Consider the following 26,684-nt stretch of genomic DNA (forward strand, 5'->3'; position numbering starts at 1 on the left):
CTTATCATATTTTTTTAAAGCTAAGATCTTAGAGAAGTTTTTGTAGCAATTTGCTAATCTCTACTATTTTGCTTAAAAATAGTGTCTGTAGGCTTATTTTTAACCTTTTTTTTAGGAAAATCAAAATTTCTTAGTTTTAATCAATTTAAATAGCAATTCTGAAGCTTTGGGCTCACCAAAAGCTGTCTATTCTTACATAGAATTTAATGGAGAATATGATGGTAGTGTCAAAGTTATAAAAATGTATGAAAATACTAGAGGAATTTTAAAATGTTGTGGAAATGTACAGGTTTTTCTAAAAAAATCAAAATAACTTTTCAGCAAGTGGGTTTATGGAATATATTTTTTTTAAATTGTGGATTTGAGTCACACTTGTGTTGGTCTGCCACCCAAAAAAATTTTTAACGCTAGGTCCAGACCACCCTGTATATATATATAACTCTATATATATATATATATATATACATATATAAACATTTGAACGAATGGTGTTTTTGGCCTCTGGGAACATCAAAATGACAAAGTAAATCGGTCCCGGGTCTAGGTCTTACCGTGCCACCTACGGTAATAGCTATTTCCCTATAGGGAAATTTTCTAAAATAAAATGAAATAAAATAATGGAAAAAAATTAATATAATGGCAATGAACAAAGAGTGAACAGTACAATAATTTTGATAAATACAGTAATAGACCGATATGACACCAAAATTGCGTTAATTTTGTCTATTAAGGAACGTGCTTTCCTCATATGGTGTGCTATTAATCTATGCTTGGCTTATGAAAAAAACATTTTATTTGTGTCTTTTCGCTAGCTGTTTGCTTAAACTAGGAAGAGGAAGCGAAAGTTTCGTCTGTTTTCTTTTCTGTTGTTCTGTTTGTTTGTGTTGTCAATTATGATTGTCATGTAAAATTAGTCGTAAAATTTCAAAATAATTGTAAAATGAAACACAAAATTCTATGTGTTAAACAGGGTTATACATTTCCATTGCCCTGATGATTTCATCAAAATATTGTTAGTGAAAAGTTAAATTTCAAATCCTTGGTGTCATTTTAATCATTGTAAAACCTAAGGTAGGCCTAGGCCTTAATTTAAGACCAGTCTAGATTAGTTTTGTACGATAAGGAAGTTTAAAAATCACTGGGTTAGTTTAGAAACAGCCACTTAGTTGTGTTAGCCTAACTTACAGGTTGGTTTAATTATTATGCAAGTTGGGTTTCAGCTCAACCAGGATAAACCCCAGACACTGGTCTGCAGTCTGGCAAGAAATACCCCACCTAATGAACCAGTTAAGCTCCTTGGATTCCATCTGGACAGGAAAATGGCGTGGAAAAATCACATAGGCAACGTTAGCAGCAAACGTTTTTATGGTGTGCTGTCTTCTGCTCAAGCTGTGAAAATTTATTACTGAACAGTAGGCCTACCTGCTTAACATCTAGGCCTATCTTGCCATGTTCCACTGTCATGTGAGCTATGGCCTACTACTTTGGGGTCATACCGTTGATGTTGAAGATATATTAGTGATCCAGAAACGTGCTGTAAGACATACAGTATTTCATTTAGTGACCTCCTTGCACACTGCATCTTTGCAAGGCTGGGGATATTCACGGTTTATAGCCTCATATGCTCACTGATGATCCATGACCACTGCGACAAGTTTCAACTTCGTTTAGCGGTTCATGACCACCAAACTAGGCAGCACGGGTTGCTTGATGTGCCAAAGGTTAGGCTTAGGAGATCCCAGGGAAGAGTTACAACATGGGAGCACTAAATCTAGAACAAGCTGCCCAACTCTATCAAACAGCTTGAGCGTAAGCTTTTCTTAAAGAAGCTGGTCCCTCCACTCAAGTCAAGAGCCTACTATTCCCTAAAAGAATTTATTGAAGACATTTTCACAGAATTTTCTGACTGATCCGCCTATCTACATGCCAATGTTGTAAATATATGTTTTGTATTTAAGTTATGCCAGTTTGTCTAAATGTATAATTTTGATTTTGAAAGGATGACACCATCAATCCCTTTTGGGTAAAAGATGAAGATACGGTAATAAGTTAATAAGTAATAATAAGTTACCCTATTCTTAATCCCAAAATTGGCCTATGCAACTAATTATACTACTGTAGGTGTAAGTTCGACCCAGTGGGCCTAAGTTGGTGGTGCACAACCAGGCCATGACTAAGTAGAACTCCTCAGGGTTTGAGCTGAAGATAATGAGACATATAATCGACTATTTTATCTGAATTTCAGCCCAAAAATGTCATCCAACGAGTTCAACCTCAGTAGTATCTGTCTTGCTGTGACTAGCAGTGCTGTTTGTTGGACAGTGATGTACTTGTGTCTCGTCCGTTCAAAAGTTTTTAAACAGATGGCAGAAGTCTGTTGCCGAATAGTAACTCTTGTTCATGCTGTTGTGGCTGTTGTTTTGTCTGCATTGTGCTATTGGCAAGGACCTGATCCATATTCATACCCAGGTAACCACGAGTTTTATTAATTTTGATCACAAATTCTATCGGAGTTAACTTTTAATAGAGTATCTTACATAACGTATCTTAGATTAGAGTTTTGTAGGTACCTCCCACAATTTCCTTTGTAGGCTTAGTACCTAGATACAGTAATTCAAACCCATGGGCAGATCCAGCCGGTCTTAAAGGGGGGGGGGGGCTACATACCAAGCCGAGGGGTAAGCCCACTCCCCCAAAAAATTTTTCACATTTTTAATGCTTGAAAAAGTCACATTCACGCACTTATATTGGGAAAACATTTTGTTTCGTAAAAAATATATTATATACAATGTAACATCTCTGTAAATTATTTTAATAAATATTACTAAACAGCAAACAATACTGCAGTGCGGATGGAACAATGCTTGTTTAACTTGGACCAAACACAAAATAAACCATTTAACCACACTGTCTGACATCCTGAATCACACGGAACTCACTGAGGAGGAGGAATGAAGACTAACTAAACGGAGCTTCAGGCTGTGGCGCCGGCGACATTGCGTTGTGGTGGGGGGTGACTCGATATGGCGACGGCGTAGCATATCTATCCTTATACACTACTCGTAACGTCACTTGGCCTTGGACCTGACATGCAATGGAAATGTACCGGCTCACTGTGAAGTTATTTAAGCTCTTTTACCTTTATGTTTATTTCCCACTTAACTGAAATGATATTCACTCTGCATATTATTTTTTGTACTGTATGGTACATCCTTAACTTTCAGTAGCTGGGTTAAATTCTGTCTTAAAATAATAATAAAAAATCCTAATGGATTTGCCCATGTTCAAACATATAAATATGTAATCAGAATTTTTAAAGATGGCTGTACTTAATACAAATGAATAATGTAATTTGGTAACTTAAATTATGTGTGAATTATGTAACAAACGCAAATGTTACATGTCGCGATAAGTATACAGTAACTTGTAGTCAGTTAACAGTCTAACTTATGTTGTCTGACTTAACTTATCCAGGCTAAGTAAGGTCTTTGTAAAGTTATAGAAAATGATGGAGTTTCCGTAGAGGTTCCGCCTACTGGAGTTTTTTTTTTTTTATTGTTAACAACAAATTTCAAACCTCTTTTTGTCAAGGGTAAAAGAAAGTCTATACTGTACATTGGTTTATCAAAAATTGTCTAGCCTAGGCTACCACAAACAACCTTTAAAAAAAAGTACTCCTACTATTTTAGCACAATATCTTCTAATATATCCTACATGTATAAAATGCAGTAATGCACAATATATTACCCATCTCACACTCACAAAATGTTTTTTGCTGCTTGGTTTTATGGAATGTGTCAGACTTCTGAGAAATATTCTCTACTGTAAGTTACAGACAGATATTTTGAATGACCAACTTACCTCCAAGTACTGAGATAGCCCCCTCTATAGTCCTCGCCACCCTAACTTGAGGCAACCCAAGGTCGCACGCCGTATATCTATTGCGGCCTTGGACTGCCTCAAGTTAGGGTAGCAAGGACTATAATACCGTGTTAGTTAACACCTTAACACTTTCTGTAAACCATTATTTTTAAAATTTTTCATAAAGTTTTCACTTACTTTGGTTTAAAAAATCAATTAAAATCCTTCTTTAACTTTCTGATTTTTCCAAAAGTTAGTAGGCTTATATACACCTACTGTAAAATGGAAGAAACATAAACCTTCAGTTTCTGTCCAGCGTACAAATGATTAGAAGTACTGTATTATCCATTTTTAGATATCTATGTAGTTACTAGCTGTTGTACCCGTGCTTCGCAACAGAGAAGACACTGAAGCGAAAAAAATTGATCTTGAATTCTGATTTTGTATAAAATTGTTACATATTCCCATTTGGTTTCAGGAGCATAACTCAATTGAAACTCTTATTACAGCTGACTTCAATTAATACGTTTTACTATTTAAACTTTGGAAGCCCATTGGGCGTAGCCCAAGGAAAATATAATAACAGGAATTGGCCTATATGTTAACCAGGTATATAAGCTACCTCCATACAAAATTTTATTTTAATCGGTTCATTGGTTCTTGCGTTATTAAGTAACAGACAGACACACACACAAACACACACCATATCATTTTTATATATTAGTATAGATAGTAGTATCACTTTCTGCCTAGGTGAGCCCAACACTCTGCTACAAGATGTAACTCTGACAGTCAGTCTAGGCTACTTCTGGTTTGACCTTGGCTGGTGTTTAATCCACCAGACAGAGCCAGCCATCATGCTACTCCATCATCTGGCCAGCCTTGTCTCCATCGGAATGGTCCTGTTGGGACGAACGTCTGGAGGGGAAGCTGTAAGATTTTTACAATTAGTACTGTACAATACAATAAATACGAATCTCGCCTGATCATGGTTGGAGTGTTCAATTGAAATCAACATTTACTGTAACTTGCATATTGGTGTTGATTGAATACAGAAACATCTTAAAATATTGTAGTAGCAGACATCCCATTCCCTTGTTGAAGCTGGGCCCAGTTGAGTGGGCCACCAATATAATGCACTGATGTCAATTACTAGGCCTAATTTTTAAGTGCACACAATAATTTCTTAAGTAATCCAAATTGAAAGGATAACTTATTGGAAACTATAGCTTCTTTTGTATCATAGTGCCAAAAACTAAGGAGAAAATCATATTTTGGCATCCAAAAGTCAACAGAAAAATCTAATCATATTAGTGATATTTAGTAAGTATTGATTAGGCTACATAATTTGAAATCTGTGTTACTGTATTGAAGGCTTGTGTCTTGCGTCCAAGAGATGAAAGAGCATTTTAAACATCAAATTGTTTTTATTATTTCAAAAACAATCCAGTTGCTATTGCTATTTATAGTTGGAGTTGGAATATTCCTAAAGTTCGGTCTTAAAATAACATGAGTAGGCCTAGGGATTGGACATTTCTCAATACTTATTTTTTGGTAATTTACTGTATATTACTCACTTCTTCCATGCTTTACTTGATCCACACTCAAAGCCGACTTCAATGATGTGGGTGAATTCAAAGTTAGCAAAGTGGTTAATTAATTTTCTATTTTGTGTAGGTGGCTGGAATTCTAAGTCTAGAAGTGACCAACCCCTTGCTACAGATTAGATGGTTTCTGCGGACGGCCGGATACAACAAATCGTTAATCCACACACTGGTAGAGATACTGTTTGTCATCTCGTTTGTAGTTGTGCGTCTCGGAATTGGCTCATACCTCACTTATTGTGTGGTTTTCAATGGAAAGCCCAAAATAGCGGTGAAATGCTGTTGCTTCTCCTTGTACTTAATTTCACTAGCATTTGTCTTCTACATAGTAAAATTTATCAAGAAGAAGTATGTAAAATCCAAAGAGAGATCTAGTGATTAAGTGTAACCAAAGTATCGTAGATTTATGTTTATGTATAGCACACCGCATGTGATTGTCTATTGACTAAATATTATTTTTACAGTATTTTTTTACTGGAAGTATTATTTCTTGTTAATAGATATTTAATGTTGATTAATATTTACATTTAATGTTACTTAAATTGAATACAGTACTTAAGTTTGTGTCTTTCAAAGTATAAAAGGGTGTTTAAGGAATCAACTTAAATCAATTTCTGAGTGGCTATTACGGATGTTATAGGATAAAACTTGTGAAGAATTTGTACCAAATGTTTGTGTGGTTTTAACCATTTCCCTGTTTCTGTTTAGTTCTTTGTCCCAGCCGAAACAAAAGATGTCTATTAGGTGGACATCTTAGTTGTAAATAAATTATAAAAGAACTTGGAATAGGGATTTATGCTTACAGGGTTACATGGTATTGTCTTTTATTTACAAAAAAAATCTAATGATCAATTCACATCAAAGTTGGTAGAATCGTTGAAATAGTAAGTGATACCTGTCTGTGGTAATTTCAGTTTTGAATTTTAAAATACGTAAAGACTTTTCTAAGATCAAAATGCAACAAAGATGTAAGGATTGCTTATAAAATAAATAGTAATCACTCAAGTAATGTTTGTATTTTCCCAAAGGAATTTAATATACATGTGTTTAGCTTTCTGTAATGTTCAACCTGTATCACATTCCTTTTATTTTTTGCACCTTTTTTCAATACAAACACAGTCTAACAAAGTGTTTCTATTCTTAAGAGTCACATTTGAACTTTTACTAGTGCATCAAGCTTACCAGCAGATTGTAATGTCGCCTTTTATTGACGTTGTTCTTGTTTACAAAACCACCACACTTAAGCTAGGGCTGTGATAGTGAAACCAACTGCTTTCTTTGCAATATCATATCTATGAGTTTAATTAACCTTAGAGGTTAGATTTGATACATTTTATTGATTTATTTAATGTAATCAATTTCGTCATGTTTCTTGATGAATTACCTTAGAGGACTCTAAACAATGATTTTCAGTGCTAAATCTGTCTGTGATAATTTTTTTTTATGGTTAGTACTTACTGATATCGTTTCTTACTGTTAGGCCTATATATTGATAAATAATGTATTTAATTTGACTAACCTAGGTACCTTTTTAGAATCTATTAATTCTTATTGATACTACCATAGATTAAACATAGTATGTTTAATCTATGATACTTAGGGTTCCCAGGGACCCTCCATCAAAAAAGAGGACAAAATTACTCACCAAGGGTGGTCCTAGACATATATTTGGGGGGGGGGAGTCACCGGGGGGCCTTGGAATACCCCCCAGCAAAGAAGGGGGGTCCGGGGGCCCCCCCGGAAAAAATTTGGAAATAACGTGCTAAAATTAGTACTTTTTAAGCTATTTTGAGGACCTAGTTTAATGTGTTCAAGCTTCCCAGTTTATTTTTTAAAGGTCAAGAAATGTTAAAAAATAAACTTATACTCGTATAATGTCATGTTTTTTTATTGAGACTTGTGGTTTTAATATCAAAGGAATACCGCAACATTACAACACATTCAAGCATGTTTGATTTACAAAAACACCCTGGTGCCAATGTGCATGCTAAACAGAAATTGTCCAAAATCAGACCATGATTTTGAACCAAAGAACTTATTTTATCTAAGAAGTGTTTAAGAACTAGCACCCAACACGACTGCATTATACCTGCCCAGCAAGCAACAGTTCATGTCGACCACGCTTAAAACAAGTAAACTTTTCTTTCAACTTTTCTGAAAATACACATTTTCTTTTCGGCATTAGAGTAGGCCCTAGGGACGATCAACACGGACAAATTAAAAAGTAAGATAATTATTTTTTAAGTAGGCATGTAACATGTAACGTAAAGTAAGCAAGTAAGCAGACGAAGAGCTAGTCACTGGTCGACGGCCGACGGTCGCTAGTATGCTACTGGCCTGGCAAACTGGCTACTAGTGAGCAGAGTTATTCAGTTTCGCCTTCCGTTCTGTTTTGTTCTACAGTATTTCCAATGGATTCTAGCGTAGGCCTACGTTATACACGAAATTTTACCTAAAGAAAGAGGAAATGACACTTTTATACGTAAGATATTATTAAAGTGTAGTATTTTAACTTAGTTTAATGTTATGATGACGATTAATTATAAAAGCTGATTGCTAATATTAATACTTGCAGAAATATTTTTTTATTTTCTCACAAAGTCAAAATCCCGGACATTTGAAAGTATTGCCAAAAATCCCCCCGGACGTTTTTTTTGTACCCAAAAAGAGGACGTGTCCGGGAAAAAGAGGACGTCTGGGATCCCTAATGATACTACTATGTCATTTTCATTCCAGATTGTTACATTCGCTTATGGACGGTGCCAGGGTGCTAGAATTGTTTTCTATTAGCTGTTAAGTCATATCAATTTAAATTATTTAACATTTTTGGTCAAAAATATCTGAAATTGGAAGTAGAAAGGGCCAAATTTGGATTTTTTAAATTTGCATGGGAAATGAGATGAATGTTTTACCTTAAAAAAGAATCATGCAAAAATTCTTTTTTGTATTTTAGTTGCATTCTAAAACTTCACCTTAGACCTATCTCCTCTGAACATTGATTGATAGCAATAAATGATTTTGCGTAATGATATTACTGGCCTAAATAACACAGAGTTGATATAACTTTACAATGACACTTAATCTGGACTAATCTCTTGTACCATGATGTGTTAATGTATCATCAGCACAGGTAGTTTCCAATCTAACAATAACTTTTAATCATTTATTGATTTGATTCCTGGTGAAATAATTCCACTCGTTGATTGCAATTTATTCTGTCTTCCATCCTGGTTATGCCTCTTTCCATTAGGTTACTTAGGTTTCAATAATACTAAATACATTGGGCATTAGTGTACAATATTTTTAAGTCGTCTTTTTTACTAGTATTATATATTTTTTTTTATTATCTTTTAAACTACATTCCACAGGGTTGCGTAATCTATACCTGCATAAATGCAAGTCTTCAACTGAAATTTTTAAAATACAGCTTGTGACATGTAAGCTGGACCTAACGCGGGTAGTGTAGGCGGGGGGAGGGTGGGGGTAAGGAAAAGACCGGACTGCAAACATTTCTGCTGACTCCCGGGGTGTACTTGAGCACCTTCACGTGGATCCCGAGGACAGTTGACGCAACCCCCATGACGGCACAAAATGTTTTTGAATAGGCTAGTAGCGATCGGTCAAGTGCCAACTTACGTGTCACAAGCTCTCTCCATGGTTTTGCAATTTGTAAGTGGTGCAAAAATGGTTACAACATTTTTGAGGATAAATTTTCTTTGTGCTGCATCATTTTATTTGGTTTGAGTAGTATATTTAGTATTTACATACCGTTAACTGTATTATTTTTCTTTTAGCCTATAACATTTTCACCGTTGATCCAATCTATATGTGTATTCATATTGTTATTATTACAGGTATTGTTTTTACTTAAAACTATTTACAGGTTTAGTTCCATTCGAAGTATTTTTGGATTGTTTTTTCATCATATGGTTTTGTGAAATGAACAAGTCATTTACAATTTCTTTAAGATTGCTTACTGTGATCCTTTAGTGTTGTGCTTATGCGTGATGTCGGTAGTTACCTTAATAAACATTGTTCGAAAGCATAGACCTTGTATGCATTTTATGGATCAAAATTTGAGAGAAAATTACTAAAAGATCAAATATTTTTATAAACATCATAAAGTAGTGGTATTTTTTGCGAGAGGACTTTTAAGAAAATGTTTATAGCTCCTTGGTATATCACTTTTGTAGTAAATGTAAACGCTCAGTAACAAATTAGCCATCAGTTATATTATTTATGTGCTAATAGTCTAACTAGTCTATATAATGTTACCGCTTTTATGTAATATTTACGTAAGTTGAGCATGTAATAAAGAGATTTGTATTACTTCTTTTATTTGAATGCCTTGTGTATAATAAATGATCTAGTGATTTAATTTAGCCAAGCATCGTCTTGTGACTATAATAGTGCCGTGCAATTAGACCTAAACCTCAACATCCAAAAATAACACGTACAATGCTGATCAAGAAGTTATTCAGTAAAAAGTGACACCATTTTGAGCGTCAGGTTGGCGGCGAGGGGGAGTATAAGTTGAAGTGGTTGTTTTTTGGTTTTCATTAAATATCTCAAAAACCATGTCGTTTAGCGCAAAATATGCAATTTACAAAAATTATCTACAATAAATTTCAAACAAGAATGGTCCTCTTCATGTTCTTATAAAATTGAACAGTTACAAAGTTACAAATGGTTAAGAACAAGAACGGAAATTTTTGAACAATTTTTGATGCTTTAATTGTTCTGGGGGGAACTAAATATTTAAATAAATAAAGATAGAGCTAAAAAACTTAAACAAAGTCACTGGACAGTTTTTTGGCCAGTTGCATCATATTAAAAATTCTTGGCAATGTGTTCAAGAATCATTGACAAAGATATTTTGTTGTATAAAATAAGATTCCAATTGGTCGATTTTAAAAGACACTGTCATTATGAAAGTTCAAGCAAATAATTTAATCGTAGTAAAAGTAATCTAGGTCAAACATTATCATTATAATAATAAAATCCTTAACACTATAAAACACAGCATTTTTAACATATCATAAACTCAAAATATCAGCATATTATAACTTATTTGTTGGGGTAGAGGCTTTTTAGTAAAAATAACCAACTAACAATCGAAAAAGGTATATATTTATCATTGATTTATAACAATTTTTATTTACATGTAAGAATTTAACTTTTCTTTTTATAATTATGTATAAATATTTTTAAGTAGACTAGACAAACAATATTCAAATACTAGAAATTTGATTGTGACAAAGGATTTGATAAAGATTTAGAATTGCTGAGAGAAACTGTGATAAAACTTGTGATAATATGCAGCATTACAAATAAAAATGTTTTAAAATAAAACCAACTTAAAAATTCATTTGGTATAAAATAACATACTACATAATAAAATGTAAATTAAAGTAATATAATGTTAAATGTGTGCTCATACCGTTTGGCATACTTGTCTATGAACAATAAGTATATATTTTAGCTGCGGAAGTCATAAACTAACAAGGTATAGGATTGTTTGCATCTAACCAAAATGTCTTAGTCATAAACAGCTAAACATAACTTTTTCACTACCTAATGAAAACTATTTGCTCTTTCAATATGCTTACTTTACCAATTTTTTTGTTTATAGTGGTGTTAAAGGTTAAAATTAATCAAATTACACTTCTGAAATCCATTTCTAGCTTTGACTATTAACTGGTGTATCTTAAAGCACATGTTTACAAAAGGAATGTTTATTATTAACGTCTTTATGGTGGTTTATATTTAATCATCAAAACTAACTGACTGCCACAAAGTGTGTGGCAAAGTTTTTTTCTCAAACTGTATATCAAAGTAGACTGGAATTGGAAGTTAAATGCAATGGGAGATTCAGCCAAGCTTCCGCAAACAAGGGAGATCAGACGACTCTCATCTATTAGTTAGTCTACCTGCAACATAACATCAAGGTTTAATGACATGTTATTTTTTAAATTTTATATTTATAGCATTCTGACGAGAGGTGATCTGAAAAAATACCCCCGCCGCAGCAAACCTGCCGACTAAGCGAATTTCCATTTGTCTGAATTGATTTTCAGTTAAATATATTTTAATAACATTAGGTTTAACGAGTACCTAGGTTTGCTGCTACAAGGAAACTAATAAAGTGTGTTTTTGAGTAAAATATTGATAGCTTAGTACAAAATAAATAAATTTGGCAAGTTTGATCAAAATATGTCCATAAACAAGCAAACTACAACATTTGACAATATTCTCCATAAGAATAACATGGGAATTTTAAATTTACAATTTTTTTAATTTTCTCTGTTACTAACAATAAAAAAAATACTTTTATATACTAAATTATTTGTTTTTTTAAGCTCTTTAAAAAGGTCTAAAGAGAAATTGGGAAATTTTGTGTTTTGAGGGTCAAAAGTGAGAAAAACCAATTTTTACCCCATAAAACCCCCTGTAAAGCCCCGTTCCCATGGACCGATCGTGCTGGTTCGCGAACTCATTCAAGTTTATCCCGCTTTACACCTTTAAACCAAATTTCATCAAAATCGGACAAAAATTACTCAAGTTATCGCGTTCACGGACGTATATATATATATATATATGTCTATATATATATATATATATATACATATATAAAAATTTGAACGAATGGTGTTTTTGGCCTCTGGGGACATCAAAATGAAAAAGTAAATCGGTCCCGGGTCTAGGTCTTACCGTGCCACCTACGGTAATAGCTACTTCCCTATAGGGAAATTCGCTAAAAACAAAGACTGTGGCCAAAATAAGTAACCTAGTGTCGTAAAACAGGCCAGAATGTGGAGGGGGGACAGGCGATACACAAATATGGTCGGCCTTGCGGCTAACGCAGTTTATCTTTAATGAAACCAGTCTCGTTATCTCTTAATATTTTATAGCCACATTTTGTATTCACTGGTTTTATGATGATTATTGACCAATACTTAGGCTAATAGGCTAATCGACTCTAGGCGCTCGGAGAGTTTCAAACCTTTGTTTACAATAGGAGCTAAGGAGTCCAGCAGCTGAGTTGCTATCCTTTTGCTTTGACTCTCTTCCTCTACCAAGCTAGATACCACCACTACCAACTCCAGAGTGTCATCTATGTTGGACGGCTCCACAGTCGCTTCAGCCTGAAACAAACAACACTTTTATTCATAGTACGTTTTTGATATTCAAAAAATTACTGTGGATATTTTGCATCACGGATAGTAATAAAAGATCAATAGATGACACGCTTGATCAACAGCAATTGGCGGACGTCCCCTAAAAATCAGTCCAATTCCGGAATGGTTCCTGCCAGACAGAATGGAAGGTAAGACTTGGTCCTAATGAAATTCTGCTGGGTTTATCAACCTCCAAGTAGGTGATGGTTTAAAATTAAATGAAAAAACATAAACCTATCTACAACTCGTTATATTTGTTTACTATTTTATTGTGAATTCAATATTAGCAAGTGTTATATGTTATTTATATGTTATATGTTGTTATTTATATGTTAAGTTTTTAGGAAAAAGCATTTAGCTTGGATTAAATAAATATATAGGATGGAGAGGACACATCTAACTCACCTGATGAAAGGTTGCAGACGAGTCAAAGAACACATAAAACACACACATAATAATACTTGATAAGAAGTAGTTGTTCTTGTAACTGCCATCTAGGCCTACTTCTAAAGAAGCCTCTGAAAGAGGCGAAAAATCAAGTATTATTATGTGTGTCTTTTATGTGTTCTTTGACTCATCTGCAACCTTTCATCAGGCGAGTTAGCTATTTATATGTTAAGTCATTTTATACCACTGAAGAGTACCTGAGCTGTGACACTCAAGACATTATCGATTGATTTGGGTTAATACTTTGACGACACCTATTGTATATTATTCTATATTTAATGGTGAATAAATTCTTGATTCTTGAATACTTCATCGTCAAAACATGACTTGGTGAAATTCTGCCAAAACTTATTCATAGGTCGATAATAATTTCAATAACCTTTTCTAAGTTTAAGGTGGAGTTACCATTACTAATTCAATTCAATTCAATTAAAATATCTTTATTTGTTTTTATGTACATTGTACAATAAATAGTGTCAAAATAGTTCTCCAGGATAAAAAACAGCAAAACATGAGGAATGGTTATAAAAACAACAAATACATTTTACAAATCTAGTAAGATAATTTTAACTATCATGGCGACTGAGGGATGTGAAAAAATCTTCAAAAGAATAAATTGCTAAATTTATTAAAAACTCTTTCAATATTTTTAGCGAATTTCCTATATAGGGAATAAGCTATTACCGTAGTACTCATGGTAAGACCTGGACCCGGGACCGATTTTTTTTTTCGTTTTGAGGTCCCTAGAGGCCAAAAACACCATCCGTTCAAATTCATATATATATATATCTAATATATAAAATTCTCGTGTCACAGTGTTTGTCTGCAAACTCCTCCGGAACGACTTCACCGATCGTAATGAAATTTGGTGTATAAATTAAATTCTGTAGGTATGCGAATCGGACGTAAACTATTTCCCGTTTCGAAATTCTTAAAAGGGCTCCGCCCCAGTGGCTCTGGAGTTTCCCATGTTAACCTTATGAGAAATGGAATTAATGAATCTTAACAGCTGTTTCAATTAAACAAGTTGATTCTGTTCTATGATGTTCAATAGCATTAAAGTTACAAGGATTACCAACAGGGTGCAGCACTATTATTTCTTTTATATTTATGACAACAGCTAATTTGCAACCAAAAGGTGAGTGAGCGTAGCGAACGAACTTCAACCTGGAGGCGAGTGAGCGTAGCGAACGAGCTAACCTGAAGGCAAGTGAGCGCAGCGAACGAGCTCCAACCTAAAGGTGAGTGAGCTTAGCGAACGAACTTCAACCTGGAGGCGAGTGAGCGTAGCGAACGAGCTAACCTGAAGGCAAGTGAGCGCAGCGAATGAGCTCCAACCTAAAGGTGAGTGAGCGTAGCGAACGAGCTCCAACCCAAAGGTGAGTGAGCGTAGCGAACGAACTTCAACCAGGACGTGATTGAGCGATGCGAACGAGATCATCTTGAAAATTAAACGTAACGGTACTTTCTTTCCATCGGTCTGTCTTAGGGGAAACCTATAACTTAGGCGATATCAAGTTCGCCGGGTCAGCTAGTATTTATATATATATATATATATTTATATATGTGTCCGTTAGCGCGATAACTCGAGCAAAAATGATCCGATTTTGATGAAATTTGGTACAAACGTGTAAACCTAAGTTTATTCGAACGAGTTCGCAAACCAGCATGATCGGACCATGGGAATGGGGGTTTATGGGGGCTTTTGGGGTAAAAATGGGGTTTTCCCATTTTTGACCCAAAAAACATAAAATTTTGCAATTTCTTTTCAAACTATTTTGTAGAGCTCAAAAAAACAAATAATTTAGTATATTGAAACGTTATAATGCGCCTAATGGTTACGGAGAAAATTCCAAAAAATTGTAAATTTAAAATCCCATGTTATTCTTATGGAGAATAAGTAAACTGTTGTAGTTTGCTTGTTTATTAACATTTTTTGCCCAAATTTGGAAAATGTTTTTATTTCTTACTAACTATTACAATTTACATAAAAAACACTTTTACCCTCCCTGTTGCAGCAAACCTAAGTATGTGTTAAACTGATTCTATTTAAATAGGGAATAAATGTGATATTTTTAAGGAGACATTTTAGTGTAAATCCAATCAGGCAAATGGAAATTCGCTTAGTCTGCAGGTTTGCTGCGGCGGGGGTATTTTAAAATTTGTTTGAATCTGTTTTTACTTTCTCCCCCTATACCATAGTATATGGAGAAAGTATTGTTTTCGTCAAAATTTTCGAGTTTGAGTTTTGAGTGGATATATTCGTTTTGGGTCCCCCTGGACCCAAAAAAGTGGTTTTCGAAGTGATGTCTGTGTGTGTGTGTGTGTGTGTGTGTGTGTGTGTGTGTGTCTGTGTGTCTGGATGTGTACAGAGCTAGAGACTACACCTGTGGTCCGATTTCGATGAAATTTGGTATGTAGGTTCTAATCCATGGTATCTCCAGGCGTTTTTTTCATTTTTTTGAAATTTTGATTTTTAATGGGGATTTTCCCATAAAAACCCATAAAAAACAGGAAAAATCGGATTTTCTCAAAAATGGCCCAAACGATTTTGATTAAAATTTAGTATGTTGTAGCCCTTTAAATTCTGAACAAAATGGTACAAATCCCATTTCTGTAAAAATTACGGTTCAAAAGTTATGGTAAATTATGTTATTTTCCCATAAAAACCCATAAAATAACGAAAAATAGGGTTTTAGACAAAGATCCGGTTTTGATTTAACATAGTATGTTATGGTCCTTACAATTTTGATAGTTTTTTTTTCACTTTTTAGAAATTTTTATTTTTAATGGGGATTTTCCCATAAAACCCCATAAAATAACGGAAAAATAGGATTTTCCCAAAAATGGCCCGAACGATTTTGATAAAAATTTAGTATGTTATAGTCCTTTATATTCTGAACAAAATGGTACAAATCCCATTTCTGTAAAAATTACGATTCAAAAGTTATTGTAAATTATGTTATTTTCCCATAAAAACCCCATAAAATAACGGAAAATCAGATTTCCCCAAAATTGGCCCGAACGATTTTGATAACAATTTAGTATGTTATAGTCCTTTAAATTCTGAAGAAAATTGTACAAATCCCATTTCCGTATATTTACTCTCACCGCTTACACATGATAAAGGTTGTTGACAAACTTATGGGAGAAAGTATGTGTCAGAATGCTGATACCGTTTATTTTTAATATTTTTTGGAATAAATTTTAAAAATCTATTACCTGCATAAGATGGTTTCTTTTCAAAAAAATTAGTCCTGTGTGGTTTGTACATTTTCATTCTTATTTCTTAAATTATAAGAATGGAATTTTTCTTTTGGTTCCGAATATACTTCTTGTTTTTTTGCAATTATTATTGATTCATATATATACTGCCCGTAAACAGTAAAGATTTTTAGGACCTTAAAACTTTCTTTAGCTGACTCATCACGCTGCATAGCTTAAGCATGATTCTAACTACTCTTTTTTGCTCCTTTAAAATGCTATCTAGATTACATATTTTTGTTGAGCTATGCCAAACAAGATATGTGAATGCACATGTGCAAAATATATATTTTTAAAGGTTTTAAATCACAGTAAAAAGACATACTTGATAAAGCATGAATCCTGGAATTAACCCTCCGAGTGTTAAGCATCACGTAATCGACGCACAACACACCCGCCGTGGTGTTATGCGTCGCTTTTGCAACACATACATACATAAACACATATACATATACATAAACATCGTTTACGGCGAAGGCTCTGAGACTGACTGAATCAGATTAAACTGGATCGAGATTGGTATCGTTATTTTCGGCAGATTCTAAGCTTTCTCCTGATGTCTGTTTCTAGACGCTTTTCATTTTAGTTCCGAAAATATTGTAGCAGACAGCTGACGTGCGTAATTGTAAACAGCTTGGTTAACCTCGCACCGATGACTGATGTGTTTTATTACGTTTATCATTGTTTTAGTGTTAAAAATAAAAAGTAGTGATATACGTGGTGCATTATAAGAAGATTTAAGTGATTTTGAAGGGCTGGTTGATGATCCTGAAGAAGTAGGTAGTGATATTGATGTAAATTATCAGCCAGATTCCTAGCTATGGTTCGGCTATGCATTCTTAGCTAACGCTAAATGTACGAAATCTGTTTTTCACCCATAACTTATTTATTTGCAAATTCAATTCCTTATATTATTATATTTTTGTAATCCTTATAAAATTTAGAACAAAGTGGCTATTTTAAAATGTTTGTAGACTTATAAGTTATATAAGTTTATTGAGCGCAAACATAAATTTTCTCATTTTTTTTATAATTTTTGAGAAATGTTAACCCCACAAAAATTTTTGAAATCTTTTTTTGTAATGTTTTATATATTACATTGAAGCCCATAATTTCCCAAACAAAATTATATATAAAACAGTATACTTTTACTTTACATTGTTTTTAAGTTTCTAAGATACATTTTAATAAAACCCTGCAATTTCGCAATAAATGAGCAGACAATAATACCATTACTATGGACACTTGGAGGGTTAATTTTACTTAAAATTTTGTGGACATGTTTATCCCAATTCAAGTGCTGATCTAGTGTTAAACCCAAAAAATTGGTATTAATTTCTTCATCAATATTTTGTAAGTTATAGCTTATTGTTATTGGCTCCTTCTGTCTATTTTGTTTTGTCTTAAAATTCATAAATTTCGTTTTTTGTAAATACATCATCAAGTTATGGTTATTAAGATAATTCCCGATACTTTCCAATTCTACATAAGCGAACATTTCTGTTTGCTCTATTGAGTTGGATGATATGACCAAATTCGAGTCAACATAATGTTGAATTTTTATTATATATTAAAGAATCTTTCATTCCACATAGATAGCACTAGAAAAGCAGGGGCCCTAATTCAAGGAATAAGGATACAACGGTAAACATTAATTCCCAACTCATGTACATACCAGTCCAGATATCCAAGAGGACAGTGTCGGACTCATGTGAGCGATCTGCTCCTTCAACTGGGAGCTGCTCTCGGCCATGATATGACGTAATCTGTGTCCGACCACAGTCAACAGCTGAGAGCCCAGCAATGATGTATCATTTACTGATGGAATCACCTGCGATATTATATGTAAGATTATGTTATTCCATATTCATACAAATGTAACATTATTTAGATTCCAAATATGAGGATTCATAAATGTTGTATAGAGGTGTTTCTTTGTAGTAAAAAAATATAAAATTATTGTACAGCTAATTTGACAAAACGTAGTTCAGTAGGTTGTATTTTACATCTATAGGTTTTTTTTGTATACTGCCACTGCGTAGAAGGATTTTGGATCCTGTTACTGTTGTGTTGTTGGAAGTGGCCTTCTTTCCAATAAATGTCAAAGGCCTGAAACTGAATTGTGTCTTAGTGGTAAGCCAAATGGCTGGTTAAGAATTGTTTTGACTCAGCAAACCGTTCTTTATATATTGTTTATATTCACAGCTGCCAATGCTTCAGACTACTAAAGTTTCGAATTTTAACTGACATCGCCCATTAATCAACTTTCTGTAGAACTCTTATATTAGGAAGTATCAGAGTTATGTTTTGTGTTAATTTATTTGTCACAACTTCAGCCACTGGACTCATTCTCATTTAAGCTAACTGAAGTGTTTATATTCCTAAAGTCCTCCTTAGCTATCTATGGCTGTTGTTTTATTTCTACTCAAAGTTCAACACAAGGTGATACCTACCTCCTCCGCCAACCGATCATAGCCCCTTGCATAGAGCTCGTAACACTGCTGTCGTCTCAAGGGATCTGCCGGTATAGACCAATCAGCAGCCAGCAATAAACACTGCTTCATCCAATCAACAGCCATGCTCATGTTGTACTCCTACGAACAGTTAAAATGTTACTGTCATGTATATAAGATATTATCAGTTATTGAACAAAACATTATACTGAACTCGATCATTAGATTGATAAAAGAGAACATTGAGGTATGTTGTTGGACGCAGAAGACTAGCTGGAAGGCTCATATCGAGTTGGTGAGACCTGATTCAGAGGAGTATAAGAAAGTTGGGCTTAATTAGGAGGATGCTGAAGATCGAACCTACTGGAGAGGCAATTGATGAGGCCACGTATCTACTGGCTTACTAATGGCCATTGGCCACTTTATGAGGCAAAAAATATAAGCCACTGAGGTTGAAATACAATATTTTTATCAAAGTTTTTTAGGACTAACCCCATTGTGGTGTGTGATGGTTGCCATGGCAGCAGTGATTGCCCTCAACAGGAACTGTGTCCTGGTGTCAGTGAGAGCTGTATCCACCACGTGGTTGGGCAGTTGTATGTGAGCACTGATGTCAGCAAATAGCACACTCTGGCCCTGCAAAAACATTATAAAACTTAAATGTGACCCTGACTGATAGTAGTACTTATACTATGTTAGATTAATTTGCAGACTAAACTACTAAACACATAATTTCAATTGCTAATGGTATTTTATCCGACCTCTCCTTCAATATCTCTCACTAATCACTTGAAATCAATTACACTTACTCACACTTTACACTTACTAACTCATCCAAAGCTATTACTTTACATACAAGACATGTCCTCTGTTAAATAAAAAATTGGAAGCAAGCTGTAAATGATTGCAATTACAAGTTTAGTCTAGATCCATACCTCTTAATATTCTACATTACCTAACAAACTTAAATTTGTCATATTAACTCTCAAACACATCCAAACATCATGGCCCTTCCAGTCAGATATGAACCAGCAAAAGGAGGACACATACTTCCCATTGGTTCAAGGAGTTTGACCTCTTTCTTAAGAGGAAAATTTAAATGTGATTTCTAATTTCTCAATGGTACTGAATTGTGTATTGGGGTTGGGTGTTAAAGGCGGGGACACACTTGTCATACACTCTTCCGATCCTACTACGATCCGATTTGCGGGATTCCAGAAGGATCGGTGCGGGATCGGAGGGGGTGAACACACATGTCATACACGATTCCGACCCATCTCAGATTTCCTCCACCGGTCGATCAACACTTGCCAGTCTGATTTGTAAACTACGTGCAGAAGGTGGTAAAAATGTTCAAAAACTTTGGACTTCGGGATTCACCCATGATGGCGGTTTGTCTAGATGAAGAGGAAGAAAGTGAGACATCTCTGAAGGGCAGTGGAAAACGAAGAATTTGGGTTCATTCTGTATGGAAAGAAAGTTAGGTGGCTTACTTAAGTGCCCATCCTATATTAAGCACATTGGGTTTTCTCTCTCGAGTTCGATTGGCTCTTCTACCCGTCCGATTTTCATGATCGAGGTCTCAAATTGAAGGTATGCACGCACAGATTTCACATCAAGCATCGGCATATATTTATCTTAAACCATTATTCTTAAATCTTAAGAATAAAGGTGATTTAAAAAAAACAACCCATCCTGCATCCGACAAACGAATAGACTGCAGTGTCGGTGCGTGATCGGAGCCAAAATCGGAGTAGGATCGGAGTATGACGTGACGCGTGTCGGAGAGGTGTAAACAACCACGTTTAAAGTTATGTACCATTCCCCTCTCCGACAGTCGTACCACAGTATGATCGGAGTCGGATCGGAAGGGTGTATGACAAGTGCGTCCCCGCCTTAAGGGTGCATTCTACCCGTCTGGCGCGCGCAAATGTAAGGGTTTTAGTTCTTCCTGATTGTAGCCCCAATTGTGAACCGATTTAAAAGATCTTGGTGTCATATTTTTTGTTAAATGTTATTGTAGGTTTCCCGTTTTTTAAAATTTTGATAATTTAAAAAAAGTTGGTCTCAAAGGTTGGTGAAAGATGTAAAAATAGGCGTTTTTTATCATGAGTTTTAATACACTAAAATAATTTTTAGAGAAAAAATAAAAAACGGGAAACCTGCAATAAATTCTTAAAAACAAGAACCTGGAATTAGTTTACTAAAAAGTTTCTTTGATAACTATGTAAACACGCAGACTCGAAAGGCTTGCAAGCGCTCTTCAAGGCGCCGTGCAGTGACGCGGCCATGCGGCCAACGGCTCAACCTGTCGTCGGCTCTCCCACCACAGCCATCGATCGATATTTCCCCTCCTCTCGGTTGATTCTGTTCTATCTTTGCGTCGTCGCCGTTTTTACACATATGAGTATACTGTCCTCTTTGTAAACAGTTATACTCAGCCAACGCAACTTGCTTGCACAGATACAGCTTTAAAACTTTACCAAAATATAAGTCTGTTTATAAACGTCGGGTATGAGATTGTTGTAATAACAACCATAATAAAAGTGTTTTAACACGTTCGCTGCTGAGCGCTAGATGCCGGGACGGCGCCAGTTGCTGAACTAACGCTCGGCCGCTGCGTGACATTGCCACCGATACACTGAATTACAGTAAAAACAACAGTAGTTATACTGGATGGCAATGTTCTGCAATAATACTGGCATTTGATATAGTACTAAGTGATTCTGATGGATAGCAGCACTACCCAGGTTACAGTCGGTAAAGTAGTGTCGCTATCTAGCAGGAAAGAGGTAAAACAAAGCCCTGTTCCAAACAACCCTGGTGGTGATTTGGGAAACTATATTTTTTATTGTCAGAAAAGTACGTCCCCACGAGCTGCAAAGAAATATAGAACGCTTGTGACGTGCTGGCTTATCCATAGCAACGTTAAACAACAATGAACGGTGACGTTCTGGAACGTTCTTAGCTCCTGGCGCCGTGGCCCGGCTGACGTTCCGGAACGTCCGTAGCAGCGAACGTGTTAAGGAAACCAGTACTCAATAGTACTGTATTAAAACAGCATTTTTAAATTTTTGTAATTAACCCCTCCAAGTTGGGGACTTGAATCTGATACCTCAAATGTTCTAGCTAGACTATTGACCACTCAGCCATTCAACTTCAAGTTCAAATCCACTACAAGTCATAACATGGGTCTACAAATAAAATACCCTGTCGGGCCGAATGAACCTCTGTCTTTTACACAAACATACTTTCACTCAACCTGCCCTGCTTCACTTATTTGCCAACGTAAAAATTTCAAATTTTTATTTTTATTTTCTGGAAAAGACAGTGCTTCTTACTGTATAGTTTGTTTTAACCTAAACATATTTTTTATAATTTATTTAGGCAAATTAAAACTGATGATAGTTTTTTAACACAACTAAAAACATGAAAAATGTAGTAAGCGAGGAACTTTTTTATTTTTTGGTCAGGAAAAAAATTCCTGCGGCAAAGTTTTAGATTAAAGTATGAATTTTATTTTTATATGAAGCTTTTTTTGATACGGAGTTTGCTTGTATAATTTTTAAGCGATTAAAAATGGGCATAAAATCGCTTGGTGCGGCATTGGCGCTAGGAGCTCGGCCGGCTACTGTCGGGGAAATAAATATGTGCACTAGAGTTTGAGCCTAAATATCTCTTAGATGAATTATCCGAGTTTGTTGAAACAAAAATAAAATATAAGCTGGTTTAAATAAATTTTACATGGTAACAACATAAAAAAATCCGTTTACCAGAAAAATTTATATAGTTGAAAGATGGGTCTGACTTAGGGGAGGTACGAATGAGGCATTAGTTCAAAATTCCTCCGTGAACAGCGCTGTAGTACAGTAGAGAGTACTTTGGCAAAGAAGGTTTACTAATCGCAAAAATAGTTCTGTTCATAAAATAAAATTATAAATGCCTCAAATTCAATTTTATTATTTTTTAATTATAAAATTAAACTATTATAACCTAACCGAACTAACCAAACTTGCTGATGATGAAATAATATAACAAAAGTTTAGTAATAGACAAAATAATTCTGTTTATTAAATAAAACTAGAAATTGCTCAATTAAAATTTTATAATGACTTAATAATAAAATTAAACCGTCATAACCGAACCAAACCAACCAAACTTGCTGATAATGAAAAAATCTTGGACAAAAAGTTAATGGTACCAGCGGGATTCGAACCCGGGACTTCAGCATATCAACGCGATACGCTAACCACTAGATCAGCGAGGCCGATGGCGTCAGTTCGTATTGTTATGGTAATGGCGTTCCCTCAGCTAATGAGAAGCCCACAGCTGTCATCGTAGCCTCTTCTATACCTCCCCTGAGTAAATACCTTGAAAGATCCTAAAAAGTACCGGTTTTTAAGAAACTCTGCACTAACTCTGAAGTTTAAAATTTAATTGTAAACAAATCACTGAGCCAATCTTTCTGAATTATGGCTTACTGGTAGGTTTATTGTTAACATTTCCATGCATTGTAAAATTTTTACTCGCAATAGTTTTTATGCTGCTGTTAATTTTTAAAACGTATGCTAACATCGTTAATAAGACGCTAAAAATTCCATTCCAAATACCATCGTGTTTGTCGTGACACAATAAATAACACCAATATTACAGATTTATAACACGAACAAAGGTGTTTTTTAAACAGATTTATATTTGTAAACAAAAATCTCTCCCGCGACTGACAGCGGGCCGCCTGGTGTTTGTACGATATTTAGGCATCAGTTTACAGGATTTAGATACTCAGTTTCTGGCATTTAATTATCATAATACACATTAAATACGTCATTACATTACGAAGGATGGGTAACTAAATTTACAAGCGTATGTTTATGCATTTTATTGCTTATTGTAGTCTATAGTTTTAAAAAAATCGTTGAATCAATGAATGCATACTGTATTGATCAATACTGTAATATAACCAAAATGTATATTCTTGCTTGTTGCTAAGTCTCTCAATAATAATTGGGGATCATATCAGCAAATGATGACATGCTTATGTGATCAAATATTATTGTGATATTTTGTTTTGGCCGATGCTCAAATAGGTTATAAATAAATCGAACTCTTTCATAACATCACTAAATTTCTTCTGAGATTTACTTTTGATGCATAGTCTGTAAAGTGTGAGCAAGTAATTAAATTGATTATATTTGCTAACAAAACTCCATAAGTTTGTTATAATAAATTTTACTCGTAATAATTCCACAAAACTAACAGCAATACTCTTTCATTTAATATGTCACAAGGGGCACCTTGCTATTTAAAAAAATTAAGTTGGGGGCAGGGGGTGAGGGGGGAATGTGAATGTAACGTTGAATTAAAAAAAATTTGGCCCCCTACGTCAATAGATGATTCCCGCAAACTGCATATTTCTATCTATTGCGGTTTTTACATAAGCAACTCTGACTTAAAGTGAACCCAACGTAACATTGACTTTGAATACTGCAAATAGGCATCTTATTTATGTGAACCAAATGGACCATTGTCATTTAGATTGCTTTATTTGTTAACCACACAACCTTACTTAAATGATTGGTTTTAATAATGAACGATGAAAAATAAATGAGTGGATTCTTTCTTTATGTGATAAAAGATACTTTAAAAATGAAATTTTCACATCACCATTGCCTTTTTTCTTTTTGTAAACATTAATTACATAATTATAATCCCCAAGAATGTGTGAGATACCGACTGATTCTGTGCCCATTACAGTATAGCTACAGTTGGAATAGAGTTAAATAATAATGAAAATCTTAAACATCAACAAAAGAAAATAAATAAATATAACAGTTGATTAAAAAAAACCCTAAAGATTACTATAATTTAATGTACCGATACTTTACAAAGTATAACAAAAGTATTTTTTTTTAATTCAATAATGACATACAAGACTCAATATTTAGGAATGTTTTACTTTTTACTGTATAAGCTTACGGGAGCGACAGCGAACGTCACGTTGCTGCCAGTGAGTGTCGGTGGCAGGGCATGATGGAGGTTGAGCAGAAACAAAAGATACGCGGACGCGCGAATAAGAACCCGGTTGCGCTTGCGCGCGTGTGCGTCGGGAGCTCCGCAGGGTGCTGCCTAGCGTAGCAGTCAACTTGCGACCTCCTAGCTCCTCCCACCACTTCCCCTCCAACTGGGTTGCACCGACACGGCGCAGTCTGGCGGACACTTCGAACATCGTTCTGAGATTTCCGAGCTGAGGTAGAGCGCACCCTTAATTTATGAGAGTATCATTAAGTTGTTTATATACATTTTAGGGAACTATTATATTGGTGGCCTTACTACCTGTATGACACCGTACATGCTATGCTGTATGAAACAATCAAAGAGTGAGTTACAATTTACAACACTTCACTTACTATGGAGTCAAAGAAGGCGTTGATGGGCCGTTGGATGCGCAGTGAGAAGGCGGCCATGATGTGAAGTGCCCGGCAACACTGGGAGAGCAGAAGAAGAACATCGTAGTTGGCTAGCGGCTGGTCCAACGCCAGCTGTTGGAGTGGGGGAACAGAACTGCTGTGCCACAAGTCTTCATGTCTCACCCTCATCTTGGGCGACTCCTCACTCAGGGCTCTACACTGCATTGCCAACACAACAACTGAGAATACCTTGAGAATACCTTCAGGATAATGTTGGCAGTTTACTATTTTAAATCATATAAAAGTTTCAGGGACATTTAAGATGTAGTGTGGAACTGCTTAGCCACAAAGAAATGTGCTTTCCTCTATTTTAAAATATCTCAGATACCGTACCTCAACTGATCTGCACAACTCAAAAGTTTTAACCTTTCTCTTTCTATTAATGGCACTAGATCAGTCCTTCTTGCGCAGACACCTTGGTACCAGACTCTTGTTCAAAGTAAAACAGGCCGAGTCATTAGAAGCTAATACTAAGACTAAGATGGATGGCTTCTTTTATAGAAATACTTCTCGTCATATGTACACAATAAAAAAACTACAGTTATATGCTAAATAATAAAGAAATAGTACGTGACTAATGATATACGTGCATGCCAAGGGAATCACTTGAAAACTAACCCAAATATTTTACTAAAATGTGGAAACTATTGTATTTAGACACACGATCAATGGACTCAAATTTTTCCTATCAGAAAAGCTGTTTCAGTACCGCCCACTTCCTGCCGATCCAGTCTGTGTAATCCAATGTGCTGACAAAAACTCTCTGTTTAAAGAGATCTCTTTTCTTCCGAGTGCAGCGCAGTTAGACCGATGTTCCCTTAAAAGGTATCAGCATAAGAGGGAGTCTATTGATTGTACTATGAATGACCATAAGTTTTTCTTACCTTAATTTTACTCCAGGATACCCTAAACTCAATAGCTTGGAAATAAATATCTAGTCCATAATGAAATTCAATAGGTACAGAAAACTTGACAATTTACTTATTTCACTTTAGACACTAACATACCTCTAAAAATATGTCAAAAAAGTCTGAGCAAATGTTGAAGAAGTCTGCAATCTGCAGCTCAGACAGTCCGATGTCCTGACGGCATAAACGTTCCTTAGGCACCTTGCCTACTTTGTTGATGAGTCTCAGTGTAGACTCGAACCTGCCTTTCACATGCATCATCCACGTCATAGAGCATACACCTGTGTGACAATACATGTTGGTATTAGACTATACAATACCAACACACCTGTCTGTGTATTTTAAGGTGAATATAAGTAAAAGATGAATGTTGAATGGTGTTAGCTGAAGTGATGGGCCGGTTCCAAAATTGTAAGATTCCACCATTAAAATACTGACTTTTATCCTCAATCTTGGATGCGATTCTGATTCAAGACCGAATTAAGACCCACAACGAATAATT

General features: G+C 35.0%; 2 protein-coding genes across 3 annotated transcripts in view; one reads left to right on the top strand and one right to left on the bottom strand.

The window, feature by feature from the left end:
* The first annotated feature begins 879 nt into the window (after nt 1–879).
* Nucleotides 880–9,891, top strand: LOC128986587 (TLC domain-containing protein 5-like). The gene is made up of 4 exons (XM_054407026.1): nt 880–1,071; nt 2,246–2,469; nt 4,615–4,793; nt 5,539–9,891. The coding sequence occupies exons 2-4, from the start codon at nt 2,253–2,255 to the stop codon at nt 5,845–5,847; spliced, it is 705 nt and encodes a 234-aa protein (XP_054263001.1). The 5' UTR covers nt 880–1,071; nt 2,246–2,252; the 3' UTR covers nt 5,848–9,891.
* A 774-nt stretch (nt 9,892–10,665) lies between these two features.
* The window catches only part of LOC128985391 (rab3 GTPase-activating protein non-catalytic subunit), a 48,824-nt gene continuing 32,805 nt past the window's right edge, over nt 10,666–26,684 (bottom strand). The window contains exons 23-29 of one of the 2 annotated variants that reach the window (XM_054404847.1): nt 26,282–26,463; nt 25,215–25,433; nt 19,300–19,443; nt 18,808–18,948; nt 18,030–18,185; nt 12,469–12,610; nt 10,666–11,395 (exon numbers count right to left, since the gene is read on the bottom strand). In XM_054404847.1, coding sequence (XP_054260822.1) covers nt 11,376–11,395; nt 12,469–12,610; nt 18,030–18,185; nt 18,808–18,948; nt 19,300–19,443; nt 25,215–25,433; nt 26,282–26,463 — 1,004 coding nt within the window. In that variant the 3' untranslated portion in view covers nt 10,666–11,375. The remainder of the gene's footprint in view (nt 11,396–12,468; nt 12,611–18,029; nt 18,186–18,807; nt 18,949–19,299; nt 19,444–25,214; nt 25,434–26,281; nt 26,464–26,684) is intronic. The other variant, XM_054404846.1, reaches the window with a different exon arrangement.

Source organism: Macrosteles quadrilineatus, unplaced genomic scaffold, assembly GCF_028750875.1.
Source record: "Macrosteles quadrilineatus isolate MER2022 unplaced genomic scaffold, UCM_ALF_1.0 Scaffold_2__2_contigs__length_208266976, whole genome shotgun sequence".
In the NCBI taxonomy this organism is placed as follows: Eukaryota; Metazoa; Arthropoda; class Insecta; order Hemiptera; family Cicadellidae; genus Macrosteles; species Macrosteles quadrilineatus.